The sequence below is a fragment of the Sminthopsis crassicaudata genome, chromosome 1 (assembly GCF_048593235.1).
Source record: "Sminthopsis crassicaudata isolate SCR6 chromosome 1, ASM4859323v1, whole genome shotgun sequence".
Taxonomy (NCBI): domain Eukaryota; kingdom Metazoa; phylum Chordata; class Mammalia; order Dasyuromorphia; family Dasyuridae; genus Sminthopsis; species Sminthopsis crassicaudata.
In genome coordinates this window covers 192,411,316-192,430,264 of record NC_133617.1, presented here as the reverse complement: position 1 = coordinate 192,430,264, position 18,949 = coordinate 192,411,316, and the positions used below count along the sequence as shown (strand labels likewise).

The 18,949-nt window shown below is 31.8% G+C and overlaps 1 protein-coding gene across 4 annotated transcripts in view; it reads left to right on the top strand.

The window, feature by feature from the left end:
* Nucleotides 1-18,949, top strand: part of ATP9B (ATPase phospholipid transporting 9B (putative)) — a 448,624-nt gene that overhangs the window by 58,555 nt on the left and 371,120 nt on the right. For all 4 annotated transcript variants that reach the window (XM_074273531.1, XM_074273522.1, XM_074273514.1 and 1 more), the window contains exon 5: nt 8,028-8,136. In XM_074273531.1, coding sequence (XP_074129632.1) covers nt 8,028-8,136 — 109 coding nt within the window. The remainder of the gene's footprint in view (nt 1-8,027; nt 8,137-18,949) is intronic.

The window sequence follows — 18,949 nt, the reverse complement described above, 5'->3', positions numbered from 1 at the left end:
AATTAATACAAATAGTCTCTGTGTAAAACCCCACCTTACTAGATCTTATACAGCTTAATTCATCAATCAATGAATCATTTATTTAAGTGCCTGTTATGTGAGGCAGGGTGCTATGCTAGAAAGTGGGAGCACAAAACTAGAAATGAAACTGGAGCTGTTCTCAAAAAGCTTGCATTCTTTTCAAAAAACAACAAAATGTACATACAAAATAAATAAAAGATTAATTTTTTGATGGGAACAGTACTATTAACCTGTGGAATGGAGAGGGTACTACTGGAAGGGTTTCATGTTAAAAGATGACGCAAGAATTTTTATGGAAAAAAGGGATTCTCACAAAGAGAGTTAGCTAAGGAGAGAGCAAATTACAGATTTGGTAGAAGCTACTGCAAAGCCATGTAGTAGATGGAATGTGGTGTGTTACAGTAGGAAAAAAATCAATTTGGATCTTAGAGTAAGGAAGAAAAACTATTAAGTTTAGGAAGGTAAGCATTGGCCTGATTAAGCTTAAAAGTTGTTTTTCCAGAATACTTGGGAGACCCATTCTCGTTCTGGAACTATGAACTATGATTAGATTAATTCTTCCTTTATTCTTGATGTGGTGTGTTAGTCTACTTAGTTTTGTCCCATCAGTTATCTCTGTTATTCTGGATTAAATTGGATTTCTAGCCATCACTTCTCTAATTTTTTTCTCTTTAGTAGAACATGACTTGTATTTGTATGCATCTCCAGTTCTTAGCACCTAGCTTGGCTTGGTTTTTTTTTAATCTAAGAAGAACAATTAGAATTTAAGTAAGGGAGTAAGTAAGGTCAGTTATTGGTTTTAGGAAAATAGCATAAGCAAATTTTTGTAGGATATATATTGTAGATAGAAGTTCATTTAGGAGACTTGGAGTGGTCTAGATCAGTCTGTCAATCAATAAGCTAGTTAAGTGGAAATGGAGCATTGGGTCTCAGTCAGAAAGACCTAAGTTCAAATCCTCCCTTAGATATTATTAGCTGTATTTCCCTGGGCAAGCCACTTCATTTCTGTTTCTTACCTCCCAAAGCTGTTGTAAGAATCAAATGAGATATTTGTAAAGTTCTTGGCATATTAATAAATAGTATATAAATATTAGCTGCTGCTTTTGTTGTTGTTGTTATAGTGGTTCTCCAGCACTTACTTCCTATGTGTGAGGTACATAAGGGAACTAAGAAAAGATTCTTATCCTACAGGAGAATACATGCAGCCTATGTAGGGAATATATTGGAAGTAATCCTAGAGAGAAGACATTTGTAGTGGGATGGACAGAATGTCTTCTTAAGAACAAGTTTAGCTAAGTCTTAAAGCTAGGGAATTCTAGGTAGAGGTGTGAAATTAGATCATTCCATATGGAGAGTCCTGTGTGAGGATCATCAGGAAGGTTTACAGAGTATTTAGTTGTTACGAAGATTGGAAAGGTAGGAAGGGGCCAGGTTGTAAGGTACTTTTAAAGCCAGATAGAATTTTATATTATATTCTAGAAGCAGTCAGGAGTCACTGCTGTTTATTGAGTTGATTAGTGGCATGGGAATACCTGTAGTTAGGAAGATAATTTTTTTTTTTTGTTAAGTGGAGGATAAATTGGAGTGGGCAAGACTTGAAGCAGGGAGACCAACTAAAAAGTGCAACGTAGTGAAGGCTCAGTAAGCAGAAAAGAGAGGTTGTTATGTGGGGAAAGTCTGCTTTCAATAATTTGACTATTCAAAACTTAATTTTATTTTATTTTTTTTTTTTTAGTTTTGAGCTTTTTAATTAGGAAAATGTATTGATAAAAATCCCTTATTTGTATAGCGATAATTTCCAAACTGCTTTCCATAAACATCATTATATAGGAACCATATGAAATAGAACAAGTATAATCCTTTGTTTTTTTACAGATGAGGAAATTGAAAATATGCATCATAAAGACTTATTCATAAGATCCAGCTGGAAAGGACGTTAGAGATAAACTAGTCAAACTCTTATATTTCCTAGCATCTTTATTTTGATAGTATGTATCTAGGGGATGATTTTAAAAGAATAAATTTTGATCTTGGCAAAGAAATTCTTTGCAAAGTTTCCTTTGAACTGTCTTGTTACTTAACCTCTCTGAGCCTCAGGTTTCTCATTTCTAAGGTATGACATTTTGTCTAAATGATCTGTATGTAGTCTTTCAACTATAACAGCATCTTAGATTTAACAAGGTCACATATGAAGTCAAACAAGTGGCATGGTTAGAACTCGAACTTGTGTCTTCTGATGTGCATTGTGTTAATACTCTTTGCTACATTTTCCCATACAAAGAGTCAGCAGTTGTCCCAATTTTTGTTCATTCATTTCAGTAGGGTCCAGTTCTTTGTTACTCTATTTGGGGATTTTTTTTTGGGAAAGATATTGGAATAGTTTGGCATTTTCTTTTAGCTCATTTTAGGAAACTAAATGATGAGAAAACTAAGACAGAGAGGATTAAATGACTTTCCCAGGGCTATGGAGCTAGTAAACATCTGAGGTTATATTTGATTTGATGAAGAGGAGTCTTCCTGATTCAAAATTGGGTTCTCTTTCCACTGTGCCACCAATCTGCTCTTATACCAATTTTCATATCATCTGTTCACCAATCGTTCCCTAATTAGTTTTGTCAGATTGATTCTTTTTTTATTTTAACTATTTTTGATGAGATTAAAAAAATAGAGGACTTTTTTTTTTTTTTTTTCATTTCTTTCTTATTTAGCCTTAGTTATTCAATGATCAGTTACCTCAGTCAAACTGAGACCTGTTAAAGACCATGACTTAAAAAGGCTTAGGTCTCCCACTGGATCCAGGGCTATCTCCAGTCCTTTCAATCTATATCTGACCACTGGACCAGATGGTGCTGTGGGAGAAGATAAGGCTGATGACCTTGCACAGTGCTCCCTCATTTAAATTCAGTTAATTGCATGCACTTCCTAATGTCATGGTTGTCTTCCACAATGAAGAACAAACAACAAACCAAATGTCTCTAAATTCCATAAGACTGAAGAAAATGGTTAATTATGCTATTGTCAAAAGTAGTTTAGATATTAAGGCTTTATAAATAAACTTTTAAATTTTTATTTGTATTTATTGTGAATATTACTAGTTTTTTAGATTGCATAATAAATAGAAAACTGAACTTGGAGTTGGGAAGATCTGAATTCAAATTTTCCTTCAGACACTGTGTTATTGGGGTTATAATCATGTACCCTCTTAGCTACAGACTTTTTCTTCATCTATAAAAATGGGCCAATAATAGCTACTTACTTTCCAGGGTTGTTGTAAAGTTCAAATGAGATAATATTGTAAAGTGCTTTACCCTTTAAATTGCTAAATAAATGCTAGCTATCATTGCACAAATAAATGAAAGTACTTTCATCATATTTATCATTTTACTGATTCATGGAAAATCACCCTATTGAAAATATAGCAACAGGGATAGATTAACTTCCTGGTCAGAACTCTGGTGAGAAGTGATTTTCTAAAATTAATAGTTGAATAGATAGATTAAAATTAGGAAACATTTTTATGAAAGCCTTATCATTCTTAGATGTTACTTTTAATTTTTTATTTTAATATTTCTCTAGCAAAAATCTATTTATTCTATTCCAAGTTGGGATGTTTCAAATTTTTAGTATCTGAATCTTTTTCTACTGTTTGGAATTAATCACTTGATTGTTTATTTAGCATATTTACAAGAGTCTATGAAAAAGAAATAAAAAGATAATATCTGAAAGGAAATTTTATCTCTCTTTTGCTTATTGCTAACCCTGTGCTAAGTGAAATGATTATTCACCAACATATTTTTCTTTCTTTCTTTTTTTTTTTTTTTGGCTTAAAATTTCTTTTTATTAAAGCTTTTTATTTTCAAAACATAAGTATGGATAATTTTCAACATTCACCCTTGCAAAACCTTGTTTTCCAAATTTTTTCTCTCCCTTTCTTTCACCCTCTTTCCTAGATGGAAAGTAATTGAGATTTCAACTGGGTACCTACTGAGGCAGGGCAATAAATTTATGCTTTTTAAATTGAATCATTATCCTACTTATATGGAGTTTTTCCAGTTCTTTTTATCTCCCTTCAAACTTCCCACAGCTTCTCAATTGAAAAACTTTGTATATTTTGCTAAAAAAAAAAAAAAAAAAAAAATCTTTGATCCATATACTTGAAAGTCCCTCTTTTTTCCTCCTATCTCACTTTACTTTGACACCTTCCACCATTCTCTTCTCTTTTATCACTATCATACCTAGTATCCTTTCTCTATGCCAAGGTAAATGCCTGTACATGTATAAATGATCTCATTTCCTCCTTTTTTTTTCCCCCTACAGCAAACTGCTCCTCTATTATCTCTACTCCCTTCACCAATCTTCAGTCTCCTTCTGCTTAATGGTTGTTTCTCAACTGCCTACAAACATAGCCATATCTCCTCCATTCTCATAAAGCATCAGCTTTATCTGTCCATCTATAGTAGCTATCATTTTTCCATATCTCTTCCTTTTAATAGCTAAATTCCTTGAGAAGGCCATTAGTAATTAGCGTTGCCACTTTTCTTTCACTCTCCTTTTAGGTATGCACATTGACTTGCAACTCCATCATTCAATTGAAACTGCTCTCTCCAAAGTTATTAATGACCTCCTCATTGCCAAAACTAATAGCCTTTTCTTAAATCTTTATACTTGACTTCTCTTCAACCTTTGACACTATTGATCACCCCTTTTTCTTTGGATAATCTCTTCTCTTTGACTGTTTTCTTCTCATTCTCCTGCTTGTTTCTACTCTTCCATCATCTTTGCTTGATCTTCATCCTGAATATTCCACAATGTTCTATCCTGGGCCCTCTCATCTTCTATCAGGTGATTTTATCAACTCTCATGGGTTCAATTATCAACTCTCTTTGATGTTTTTTGTTTGTTTGTTTTTGTTTTTAAATAAATCTGGTTATCCAGCCTTAATATCTCTATTAACTTTTAGCCTACATTTCCAGGTACCTTTTGGACATCTGGAACTGTCTTAAAATTAATGTGTCGAGAACAGAATTTATTATTTTATTATTTTCTTCTCCTTTCTAACTAATTTTCTTGTTATTCTTTAGGATACCACCACCCTTCTTGTCACCTAGATCCTCAACCTAGGTGTCATCTTGAACTCCTCATTTTCTGCCATCTCCCTGCCCCTTTATCTCATTTTTGCCAAGTCCTGTTATTTCCATCTTCATAGCATCTCTTATATACCCCCTTCTTTACACTGACACTGCCACCACCCTGGTTCATGTGCCTATCACCAGTAACCTTTTAGTTGATCTTCCTGTATCAGGTCTGTCCCCATTCCAGGATATCTTTCATTCAACCATCAAATTGATTTTCCTAATGGAAAATGGGATAACTCCCTCCCTTCCCACCCTCTAATTCAATAAACCCATCGGCTTCTTCTCACTTCTAAGAAAACTATATATAATCCTCAATCTGACCAAAAACATTTAATAATCTGACTTTTACTTTCCCAGTCTTTTTACATCTTATTATTCTCAATATTCTCTGCCATTAAATAACATTGTCTTTTGCTTTTTTTTTTACACAAGGTCCATTTTCTAATTGCATTTTCTTTGGTCATCCCTCATGCCTGAGATTCTCTTATTCTTTATCTCCACTTTCAGAGTTTCAGAATTGGTAAATACCTCAGACTGTATTTGAACTCAGGTACTCTTGATTTTAGGGTTAATGTTCTACCTGTGCTACTTAGTTACTCCTCTCCCCTTTTTTTAAACATAAAGTGATACACTTTTATTATGAGTTATGTTATCACTCATAAGAGGAGAGCTCTTAGATTGCTGTTGCAAGAAAAAGATTTTATATACAAAAATTATTATTTGAAAATCATTTTTAGTCTAATTTGGAAATTATAGTAGCATTAATAATTATCGTGGCAGACCATGTGCATGTCTAAATTTTTCTAAGTTTATTATGTTCAGGTTTCTTGCATTAACTGGCAGCATAGTAGAGAAAGAATGTTGGACATGGAATGAGGAAGACCTGAGTTCAGATCTAGCCTTACTAGCTACGTGACCCTTGGCAAGTCAATTAACATCTGTCTGCCTCAATTTCGTGACTCTAAAATGAGGATAACAATAGTCTCCCATTAGGTATTTTTGTAAAAAGGATAAGCTTGGAAAAATCCTTTACCATGTTCAGAAACCTATAACCTACAGATCAAAAGAAGAACTAAAAAGTATATATCTTTCTCTTGTTTTTAAGTTAATTTTTAAAAAAAATCTTGTTGGTAAGGCTTATGCCAAGGGTAGAAGCTTATATTGCCTTGTGATGCTTATTTCAATTTTTTATGTATATCCGACTCTATCTCTCTTATGACCATTTATTCTTTAGTATTTAATATTCATATTAGTAGCTATTTTTACCTTTTACATTCATTTAAGTAATAAACAAATTAGTGTTTTTCTTCTTTGCTGTTATAGCTCATTAAACATTTTCTGGCTTATTCAGGATAAAACCATAACTTTATGGTATGGCAAAAGGAAAGTTTTAATTTATATCTTCATTGATTTTTAAAAATAATTTGAGTCTTTTTTTTTTTTTGGAAGATATCTATAGTTAAAATGTTAATTGATTAATTTGATGTAATCTTTCAACTTTTGAGGGAGCTTTTTGAATCCTTTTTAAATGCAGTTGACTGCAAGTTATTAAATCCAGCCTTTCTTCTATTTTGGAATTACCAATCACCTTTTATTTTTATAGTGTGTTTTATCAGTAAATTTGCATTTTTATAATGTTGAAAACTAGAAAGAAAAAACATATATGGTGAACTTCTTATAAAGACAAAACCTACATTTTTAATTCATCCTTTATGGAGTGCAGAAATGTCAGACTTTATATTTCTGTTCTTTCACTTATAGATTGCTCTGACCAAACACCTTAGAAGAACTTTGCCAATAAATATATACATTTTTTCCCCCTAAGTTTAAGACACTAAAAATTTTCCTATCTGCCTATTAAGACAGAAGTTATTAAATGCTTGTAAGGTAAACTTATTAAATTTAAAAACTACTAAAATCATCTCTATAGTAGAGACATAGAGTCATATTATAGCTCAAGGACACATTTTAACTGTGTATTATACAGATCAAATCCTGTGTATGGTAAACAGTTCTTTGTCTCAAAGATATCCAAGATATACCCAGTAGTTCACTTATTTCAAGCTATATATCATGCAGTATTTTAGAAAAAGGAATACCAATACTCATTTGGAGTTCTGTGTTATTAATATGTTGATATGCTTTAATATGTTTGAAATGATACTTATCATTCATAATATACATTGAAGAAAGATCATCAGTGCAGTGAATCCAACTTGAATGTAATTTGTCCAGTCACAGGGAGAGTAACATGAAAAGTACTGATGAATGTGTCAGGAAGTTTGTAAGCTTTGGAAGCTGGGTATCAGACACATATTTGTGTTTTGTCAGGGATTCAAATTAGTAGGTACAAGTTTTATTTAGATGGCCTAAAATTAATCTATATCACTTTTTTCCTTTCTCAGTGAAAGATATGAATATTGTAAAAATATCACTCACTTCACTTAATTCCCCCAAAAAGGTGTTCAATGGGATTTCTTACTTATTGGCTTTTATTGTGATAATAGGTTGCAGAAATTTATAAATATTTTACTGGTTATTATTAACTTGGTATTCATATTCCAGTACATTATGCATGTAATTTATCAACTTATTAAAGATAATTTTAAAATATTTTGACTGTTATTATTTTAAAACATTAAATTATATAGTAATATTATTAGTTTCTTTGAATACTCCAAAAATCAAAAGCAATTGCTTTTGAAATGTTTTTGTTGTTAACTCTTATGCCTTTTTCTTTATTTGTATTAGTTCATTTATTTTTTATAAGATAAATTAAGGAAAAAGTTAAATTTGATACCATATTAGGCACATTTTTCTTTGTTTAAAAACTCTTTTGAGCAATATTTTGTGTTATTTTGTTTTCAATAGGGATTTGTCTTGGCTGTCACTATGATACGTGAAGCAGTTGATGAATTTCGGCGTTTCCAGCGAGACAAGGAAATGAATTCACAGTTATATAGCAAGCTTACTATAAGAGGTTGGCAAAGATATTTTTAATCATACATAGCATTCCTTTGGTCAATACTAAGTGGCTTTGTTATTTAATAAGAAGATTTTAACTTGTAGAAGAAAGAAATATAAAGAATTTGTCCAATTTTTCCCCAAAACCATGCCTCTGAGATTGATAATAACTCAACCATCTTATTGGATTAGATAAGAGCCATACTATTTATTTTGTTTTAGGCTTTTAATCATTATACTAGATAAATTGGTGCAACAGCATATAAAATATACTTATTTGTGTTTGTATGTATACACACAGACACACTATATACATGTACTCGTTTCTTATAAAATGTATATATTCTGCTATTTGTATTTAACGTCCTTGTACTTTTGTGTACATGCCTATTGATTTTCACATACACACTAGCGTCTTAAACAAATTTGTATCTTATTTTAGTATATATGCTGCTGAAACAAGCACAGATATGTACTTTATAAAAAGTAAGATGTAATTAGATATTTCTTAGCCTTCCAGAAATCTCATCTGTTAGAACAGTTTCAAATCTGAAAGCAAATTAGCCTCTTAGCATCTGAAACAGTTATTAAAAAAAAAAAAAGCCATTGTATTAAATCACGTATTTTAGTAGTTAGGATCTTCAGACAGAGTCTTGACTCTTAATGTGGAGTTCTTTTGGTCTAGTCTTCTAGGTTGAACAATTAAAAAACAAACAAAAGGTGGTTGGAAGGGCTTATTTGAAGTAGGCACAGTATAACCAGGAAGACTTTCATTTAAGTTCAACATCTCATTCTTCCCCTTAAAATGTAGTTTATAATTTTAAAAAAATTTTAATTTTATTGATATTTTTTGTTTTCATATCACTTTTATTTCCTAATATATCCCTTTTCTTGTCCCTTCCAGAGGGCCATCCATGTAAACAAAAAATTTTAAAAAAAGGGAAAAGCAGTTTCTTCAGCAGAACTAAACAACTTTGATATTGATGCTTTGCCTTCTACCTTTACAAAGAAGAGAGGAAAGTGTATTCTTATATCAGTTCTTTGGTTACAAACTGGCTCATTTTAATTTCACAGTATTTATTTAAATTTTTTACTGTTCCTCTTTTTATTTACATTTCTATTATCTTTCTGAATGATGAACCAGAAATTTGCCCTGCTTACTTCACCTTGTGTCCATTCACATAAGTCTTTGCATGACTATATGTGTCCTTCATGTTTATAATTTACAGGGAAGTAATATTCCATTACACTTAGATTTAGCTTTTTTAAATCTTTCCTAATCAGTAAGTATTAATATTGTTTTCTGTTTTCTCTACAATAAAAATGCTGCTAAAATGTTTTTCTCTCTTTTTACTTGTAGTTACCATCCTAGTATAGGCCTTCATCATTTTTTTGATTGGATAGATTGAAATAGTTTTTTATCACTTCCTACTATAATCTGTCCTTCATACTACAGCCAAAATGACTTTTCTAAAGAATAGTTTTGATTTGTCAAATCACTCCTTACTCAGCAAACTGCAACTCTTTATACTTCTGGGATTAGATATAAAGTTCTTTGTCTTTTAAAGTTCTTCACAACTTTCCTGCACCTGATCTTGCCCTACCTTTTCATTCTTCTTACTCTTTATTCTGTGGTACACAGCAATCTAATCACAGTGCCCTATTTAATTTCCTTTTGTGCCTTTGCACTAGTTACCTTATGTCACTCAAATGTTCTCTTTTTTTCTTCTCATCTTCTTGGAATCCTTGAATTCTTTTAGGACTCAGCCAAAATATCTTATTCTGGAATCCTTTCTTGGTTCCCCAAGGTTAGAGCTTTCCTTTCTAAATTACTTCTTGTTTACTCTTTATATCATGCAGATCCCCAAATATTTATTTATAGGTTGTCTTTGTCTTTAGAATATATATTTATTTATAGGTTGTCTTTGTCTTTAGAATATATATTTATTTATAGGTTGTCTTTGTCTTTAGAATATATATATATATTTATACATATATATATATATATGTATAAATAAAATAGCATGTTGAGGGTCTGTTTTTCTAAATTCTTTTTCATAATTCTTGAAATACAGAATCTCTTCTAAGTAGAATATGGTGAAATAGTTTTTAAAAAAAAATTTGAATGGAAAAAGGTTTAATAATAAATAGAGGTAGAACTTCTCATTGCTAGAAAAAGTCAGATAAATGTCTGTATAGAATATAATTGTCTTGTCAAAGATCCCAAATCATTTGTAAGCTTATTGACTTGACTGCTTAGATAATGATTATTCAAACTGATAGAGAGATCACTTCCTAGTTTCATGATTCTGCTATTCAAATTACATATTCAGATGGCTGGAAAAAATTTAAGTGAAAATACTTATTTTTTTGGTCTTGGGTGTTTGTGAAGGTCTAAGTGCTTTGTGAATCCTCAAACTGCAAGTGAAATATGTCATTTTTGTTAATAATGAAAATCTCATTAGTTTGATTCTAATAAGAAATCATTGAGTTGCTCTTCATTTTAAAAATGAAAATTACAAAAGCATTTTTTTAAAAATAAAAATTACATCTATTTTTGTTTGCTTTTGGAATCTAATAATGAATAATAGTCAAGTCTCAGGAAGTAAAATGGAAGAAAGTAACTAATTTCCACTCTAACAAGTAATTAACTTTAAAAGATTTTTCTGTGCCCAAATTTTGCCCCAAAGTTGTCAAATTTAATTAAGTATTTGAGATTAATTTTCAATAAAATGTTATTCTTAGAGAATTTTTATAACTAATTTTACACAGTAAGTGCTTAAATATTTGTTGAATGAAATGGTAAATTTAATTTAATAGTGATCTCTTGCTTTTATCTAGCTTCCTTTTTGTACTTAATTATGGGCTATTTATTTTTGTATCTATCAAATCTGTTGAAACAGACTGACTTTCATATGAACCTCTCTGAAAATTGAAATGGTCTAATTGTGCTAATTTTATAGATGTCTATGGAAATATTTTACTTATTTTGGAGTCATTTTTTCTATATTAAAACATTAAGATTATTTTTTTTTTTTACATTGAAGAAGACTTTTTATTTGCAGTTGAAAATTCACTTTTCTTTCTTTCTTTCTTTCTTTCTTTTTTTTTTTTTTTGAGGCTGGGGTTAAGTGACTTGCCCAAGGTCACACAGCTAGGACGTGTTAAGTGTCTGAGACCAGATTTGAACTCAGGTCCTCCTGAATTCAGGGCTAGTGCTCTATCCACTGTGCCACCTAGCTGCCCCTGAAAATTCACTTTTCAGTAGTTGACTTTCTTATTTGTAGTTTAGCTGTGTTATTTATTGTTTGTAGTTTAGCTGTGTTATTTATTGCTTCCTGTCTCTCCCTTTCCCTATAATTTGATGATTTTTGTGCTTCATTATTATCACTAAAAAGAGAAGGTGTGATAAGTAGGGAAGATGAAAATAAATTTTGCTGCTTGTTTAGCACCTGACAACAATTTTGGCAATAGAGTGTTGAAATTGTTATTATTTTTTTTAACACTTTTTTATTTTATAATTATAACTTTTTTTTTTTGATAGTACATATGCATGGGTAATTTTTTACAACATTATCCCTTCTTAGTCACATTACTCACTTTTGTTTCCGATTTTCCCCTTCCTTCCCACCACCCCTTCCCCTAGATGGCAGGCAGTCTTATACATGTTAAATATGTTATAGTATATCCTAGATACAATATATGTGTGCAGGACCGAATTTCTTGTTGCACAGGAAGAATTGGATTCAGAAGGTAAAAATTACCTGGGAAGAAAAACAAAAATGCAAACAGTTTACACTCATTCCCCAGTGTTCCTTCTCTGGTTGTAGCTGATTCTGTCCATTATTAATCCATTGGAACTGAATTAGATCTTCTCTTTGTCGAAGGTATCCACTTCCATTAGAATACATCCTCATACAATATCATTGTTGAAGTATATAATTATGTGGTTCTGCTCATTTCACTCAGCATCAGTTCATGTAAGTCTGTTCAAGCCTCTCTGTATTCATCCTGCTGGTCATTTCTTACAGAACAATAATATTCCATAACATTCATATACCACAATTTACCCAACCATTCTCCAATTGATGGGCATCCATTCATTTTCCAGTTTCTGGCCACTACAAAAAGGGCTGCCACAAACATTTTGGCACATACAGGTCCCTGTCCCTTCTTTTAGTACTTCTTTGGGATATGAGCCCAGTAATAGCACGGCTGGATCAAAGGGTATGCACAGTTTGATAACTTTTTGGGCATAATTCCAGAAGGTTGGATTCGTTCACAACTTCACCAACAATGCATCAGTGTCCCAGTTTTCCCACATCCCTCCAACATTCATCATTATTTTTTCCTGTTATCTTGGCCAATTTGACAGGTGTGTAGTGGTTTCTCAGAGTTGTCATTAAATTGCATTTCTCTGATCAACAGTGATTTGGAACACTCTTTCATAGAAGTGGAAATAGTTTTAATTTCATCACCTGAAAATTGTCTGTTAATACCCTTTTACCATTTATCAGTTGGAGAATGGCTTAATTTCTTGTAAGTTAGAGTCAATTCTCTATATATTTTAGAAATGAGTCCTTTATCAGAACTTATAAATGTAAAAATGTTTTCCCAGTTTGTTGCTTCCCTTCTAATCTTGTTTGCATTACTTTTCTTTGTACAAAGGCTTTTTAATTTGATGTAGTCAAAATTTTCTATTTTGTGATTAATAATGATCTCTAGTTCTTCTTTGGTCACAAATTCCGTCCTCCTCCACAAATCTGAGAAGTAAACTATCCTATATTCCTCTAATTTATTTATGATCTCATTCTTCATGCCTAAATCATGGAGCCATTTTGATCTTATCTTGGTATATGGTGTTAAATGTGGATCCATTTCTAATTTCTGCCATATTAATTTCCAGTTTTCCCAGCAGTTTTTGTCAAATAATGAATTCTTATGCCAAAAGTTGGGATCTTTGGGTTTGTCAAACACTAGATTGTTATAGTCATTGACTATTATGTCTTGTGAACCTAACCTATTCTACTGATCAACTAATCTATTTCTTAGCCAATACCAAATAGTTTTGGTGACTGCTGCTTTATTATATAGTTTTAAATAAGGTACAGCTAGACCACCTTCATGTGATTTTTTTTTTTTTCATTAATTCCCTTGAAATTTTTGAGCTTTTGTTTTTCCATATGAATTTTGTTATTTTTTTCTAGGTCATTAAAATAGTTTCTTGGGAGTCTGATTGGTATAGCACTAAATAAATTAGTTTAGGTAGTATTGTCATCTTTTTTATATTTACTCGGCCTATCCAAGAGCACTTAATATTTTTCCAGTTATTTAAATTTGACTTTATTTGTATGGAAAGTGTTTTGTAATTTTGCTCATATAATTCCTGACTTTCTTTTGGTAGATAGATTCCCAAATATTTTATGTTATTGACAGTTATTTTGAATGGAATTTCTCTTTGTATCTCTTGCTGTTGGATTTTGTTGGTGATGTGTAAAAATGCTGAGGATTTATGTGGATTTATTTTGTATCCTGCAACTTTGCTAAAGTTGTGAATTATTTCTAATAGTTTTTTAGTAGAATCTCTGGGATTCTCTAAGTATACCATCATATCATCTGCAAAGAGTGATAATTTGGTTTCCTCATTACCTACTCTAATTCATTTAATCTCTTTCTTCACTCTTATTGCCAAAACTAGCATTTCTAATACAATATTGAATAGTAATAGTGATAGTGGTCAACCTTGTTTCACTCCTGATCTTACTGGGGAAGGTTCCAGTTTATCTCCATTACATATGATGCTTACTGACAGTTTTATATATATGCTCCTGACTATTTTAACGAAAAGTCCATTTATACTCTCAAATGTTTTTATTAGGAATGGATGTTGGATTTTATGAAATGCTTTTTCTGCATCTATTGAGATGATCATATGGTTTTTGTTAATTTGGTTATTGATATAGTCAGTTATGCTAATAGTTTTCCTAATATTGAACCAGCCCTGCATTCCTGGTATTGGTCATAGTTTATTATCCTGGGGATGATTTTCTGTAATCTTTTTACTAATATTTAATTTAATATTTTAGCATCAATATTCATTAGGGAGATTGGTCTATAATTTTCTTTCTCTGTTTTCAACCTACCTGATTTAGGTATCAGTACCATGTCTGTGTCATAAAAGAAATTTGGTATCCTTCAATCCCTATTTTTTCAAATAGTTTATATAACATTTGAGTTAATTGTTCTTTAAATGTTTGGTAGAATTCACATGTAAATCCATCTGGTCCTGAGGATTTTTTTCTTAGGGAGTTTTAATAGCTTGTTCTATTTCTTTTTCTAAGATGGGACTGTTTAACCAATTTTCCTCTTCCCCTGTTGATCTGGGCAAGCTATATTTTTGAAGGTATTCTTCCATTTCATTTAAGTTATTGAATTTATTGGCATAAAGTTGGGCAAAGTAACTCCTAGTTACTGCTCTAATTTCCTCTGCATTAGTGGTGAGTTCTCCCTTTTCATTTTTAAGACTAACAATTTACTTTTCTTCATCAGATTTACTAAGGGTTTGTCTATTTTGTTGGTTTTTTCATAGAACCAACTCTTAGTTTTATTAATTAATTCAATAGTTGTTTTAACTTTCAATTTTATTAATCTCTCTCTTTATTTTTAGAATTTCAAGTTTATTGTTTGGGGTTTTTAAATTTGTTCCTTTTCTAGCATTTTTAGTTGCAAGCCCAATTCATTGACCTTTTCTTTACTTATTTTATGCAAGTAGGCCTCTAGAGATATAAAATTTCCCCTTATTACTGCTTTGGCTGCATCCCACACATTTTGGTATGACATCTCATTATTGTCATTTTCTTGGGTGAAGTTATTAATTATGTCTACGAGTTGCTGTTTTACCCAATCATTCTTTAGTATGAGATTATTTAGTTTCCAATTATTTTTTGGTCTATTTTCCCCTGGCTTTGTATTGAATATAATTTTCATTGCATCATGGTCTGAAAAGGATCCGTTTACTATTTCTGCCTTACTGCATTTGAGTTTGAGGTTTTTATGTCCTAACATATGGCCAATTTTTGTATAGGTTCCATGAATTTCTGAGAAGAAAGTGTACTCCTTTTTGTCTCCATTTAGTTTTCTCCAAAGATCTATCATATCTAACTTTTCTAGTATTCTATTTACCTCTTTGACTTCTTTCTTATTTATTTTGTGGTTTGATTTATCTAATTCTGAGAATGCAAGGTTTGAGATCTCCCACTATTTTAGTTTTGCTGTCTATTTCTTCTTGCAGCTCTCTTAATTTGTCTTTTAAGAATTTAGATGCTACACCACTTGTTTCATATATGTTTAATATTGATATTGCTTCATTAGTGATACTACCATTTAGCAGGATATAATGCCCTTCCTTATCTCTCTTAATTAGATCAATTTTTGCTTTTGCTTGATCTGAGATGAGGATGATTACCCTTGCTTTTTTGGCTTCATCTGAAGCATAGTAGATTCTGCTCCAACCTTTTACTTTTATTCTGTATGTATCACCCTGCTTAAGGTGTGTTTCCTATAAACAACATATTGTAGGATTCTGGTTTTTAATCCAATCTGCTAACCGCTTCCTCTTTATGAGGGAATTTACCCTATTCACATTTATTATTAAAATTACTAATTCTGTATTACTTGCCATCTAGTTAAACCCTGCTTATGCTTTTCTCCTTTCCTTCACCTTTACCCTCCTCCCCAGTATTAAACTTATAAGCACCACTTGCTTCTCATACCCTCCCTTTTTAGTATCCCTCCCCTGCTTTAGAGTTCCTCCCCCTATTTTACCCCTTTCCTCACATTTTCGGTATTCCCTTCCGCTTAACTTACTCCTTCCCTTTTCATTTTTCCCTTCCCATTTTTCAGTGAAGTGGAAGGAGTTTCACCATAAATCGATATATCTATATTTTTCTCTTTAAGCCAATTCTGTTGAGAATATGATGCACACTATGTTCATCCTCCTCCATTCTTTCCCTCAGATATAATAGATTACCTTTAATTCTTCATGAGATGTAGTACCCCCACTTTACCCTTTTTCTGGTACAATTTCCTTTCCACTTCAAGTTTCTAGAACAAATTATACATTTTTTAAAATATATCTTTATAGCAGATACATAGTTCCCAAGATTTCTTTTTTCCTTTTTAGGAATCTCTTGAGTTCTATATTTGGAGAGCTAACTTTTTCTTTAGATCCAGTTTTTCATCAAAAATAGATGAAATTCACTTATTTTGTTGAATGTCCATCTTCCCTGGAAGAAAATGCTCATTTTTTCTGCATAAGTTATTTTTGGCTGCATACCAAGTTCTTTAGCTTTTCAGAATATCAGATTCCAGGCCCTTTGCTCCTTTAATGTGGACACTGCTAGATCCTGGGTAATCATTATTGTGATTCCCTTATATTTGAATTGATTTTTTTCTAGCAGCTTGTAATATTTTTTTCTTTGGTTTGATGGTTCTGGAATTTGGCTACTATATTTCTTGGAGTTTTGATTTTAAGTGATTGATGAATTCTTTCAATGTCTATTTTACTCTCTGTTTCTATAACTTCTGGGCAGTTCTATGATAATTTCCTGGAAAATAGTGTCCTGGCTCTTTTTTTCATCATATTTTTCAGAGAATCCAATAATTATCAGATTGTCTCTCCTAGAACTATTTTCCAGGTCTGTTGTTTTCCCAAGAAGGTATTTGACATTTTTTTCCATTGTTTATTTATTTATTTATTTATTTATTTTGGTTTTGCTTGACTGATTCTTGGTGGCTCCTCGAGTCATTCAATTCCATTTGTTCAATTCTGATTTTCAGTGCGTTATTTTCTTAACTCACTTTTTTTATATCTTTTTCTAATTGTCCAATTGAGTTTTTAAGTAAGTTATTTTGTTCTATGTAATTTTTTTTTTCCATTTCGCCAATTTTATTTTTTAGAGAGCTATTTTTTTTCCCATTTCACTAATTCTGTTTTCCTTGGAATTGTTTACCTTTTCCAATTCACTAATTCTGTTTTTCAAGGATTCAATTTCTTTATCTTTATCTTTATCTATCTTTAAATGAGTGGGATGACTTATCCAGACTCTCCTGCCAAGCTTCTCTTTCTTTTCCCCATTTTACTTCTAGCTCTATTGTGAGAGCTTTTTACTTTCTTCTATGAGAGTTTTGTGTTGAGGACCATCTCACATACCCCTTTGGGATTCACCTGGAGACAGTCTGTTTTTAGTCTCCTCAGGATTTAAAGTCTGCTCTCTATCCATATAGAAGCTATCAATGGTTAGAGTCCTTTTTAATTGTTTGCTCATTTTGTTAAAGAATCAAAGAAAACAAACAAACAAGAAAAACAAATGCAGTCTGCTTTTGGGAGGGGGGCTGGATGGTGTTACCGGATTTTCTCTACAGACTGCAGAGGGGGAGGGGCTGCAGTGAGGCACTCGTAGGACAGCAATGGCTGGGCTGTGTCTGTCCTCTGAGACTCTGACGCTCTAAGAACATGCTGAGACACTCTGGGTGGCGTGTCCAGGTCCGAAGAAAGGCTAGCTTTTTGGGGTTCTTTACCTCCTGTGTTTACAGCTTCTGTGCTGATCCTGGCTTGTTGCCAGGACAGAATATCCACACTGTGGTAAAGTTCTTTCCACAGAAATGGCAGAGATCACACGCCTCCTCCCTCCAGTCTACTCAGTGTGAGCTGCCTGCCATGCTCTGGCTAGCTGCCCTCAGTCTGTGACAGATCAGACTTTTTCTAGCGAATTTCAAGGATGTCTTTTGTTGGTAATTATTTGTGGGGGGTTTTTTCCAGTCAAGCACCAATTCCAAGGCTTGTCATGAAATAAATTCTGAGAGCAAAGACAAAGATTAAGTAGGTATGTGTGTCCTCTCCATCATCTTGGCCAGAAGTCCAAGTGTTGAAATTATTGTTTGAATTTTAAATTTCAGCAGTATAAACTGTATCTTGGTTGTAGTGTTCCTTTGTATAGTTATTTGCAGTACAAGTAGGCCACTTAGGGAAATTTTTGAGTTAAATTTAAGGATGATTAATTTTTTTCCAATATTAAGGCTACAAATTTGTTTTTAAAGAAATTAATTTTTTTAAAATATTAATTTATCTTTTTAAATTTAGGATTCACATTTGAAGTAGTTCTGTGCTATAGTTTCTTCCCTAGAAAAGAATTGTTATTTTCTTTGAAGGTCGCAGGTTTCTCAGAGAATATACTCTGAGTATACTAGTATATTACTAGTGCCTTGAATATTATTTGAGAAATATAAATGTTATTTTTATTAGATATGAAATGACCTCAGGTTTAGAGAATAATTTAAGTTTAATTGGTTTTCTGATGTTGGTTATATTCATTATAGAACATGAAAAAGATTATTTTCTTCATCCTATTGTATTTCAGAACCTATCATTTATAATTATCATAAATATATGCCTAAAGACATTATTTTAATTTGCTATACTTGTTAATATTCTTAGTTTGTCTTTTTATGATTCTTTTTAATTTTCTGATAGATGTCGTCATGGGAAGATTTAAAATTTTTGTGACTAATAATCAGCTATTGGTGAATGTAGAGATTCTCAGGTATCTTCTAGCAGTGTCTCTTATATGTAATTTTAGAAGATAGTTACACACTATGATGAGTCTCATCTCTAGATAGCGATCTACAGATGATCTCTCTATCTGAATCTATAGTATTTATTTTGAAGTAATGCTTTTATTTTCTATACCCATATCTCTTATCAGGAAAGCTATCAGTATTAAAGAACATGCTTCTTTCCCCCTCTTTTTCTATTTTTGCAAGGTAGTTGA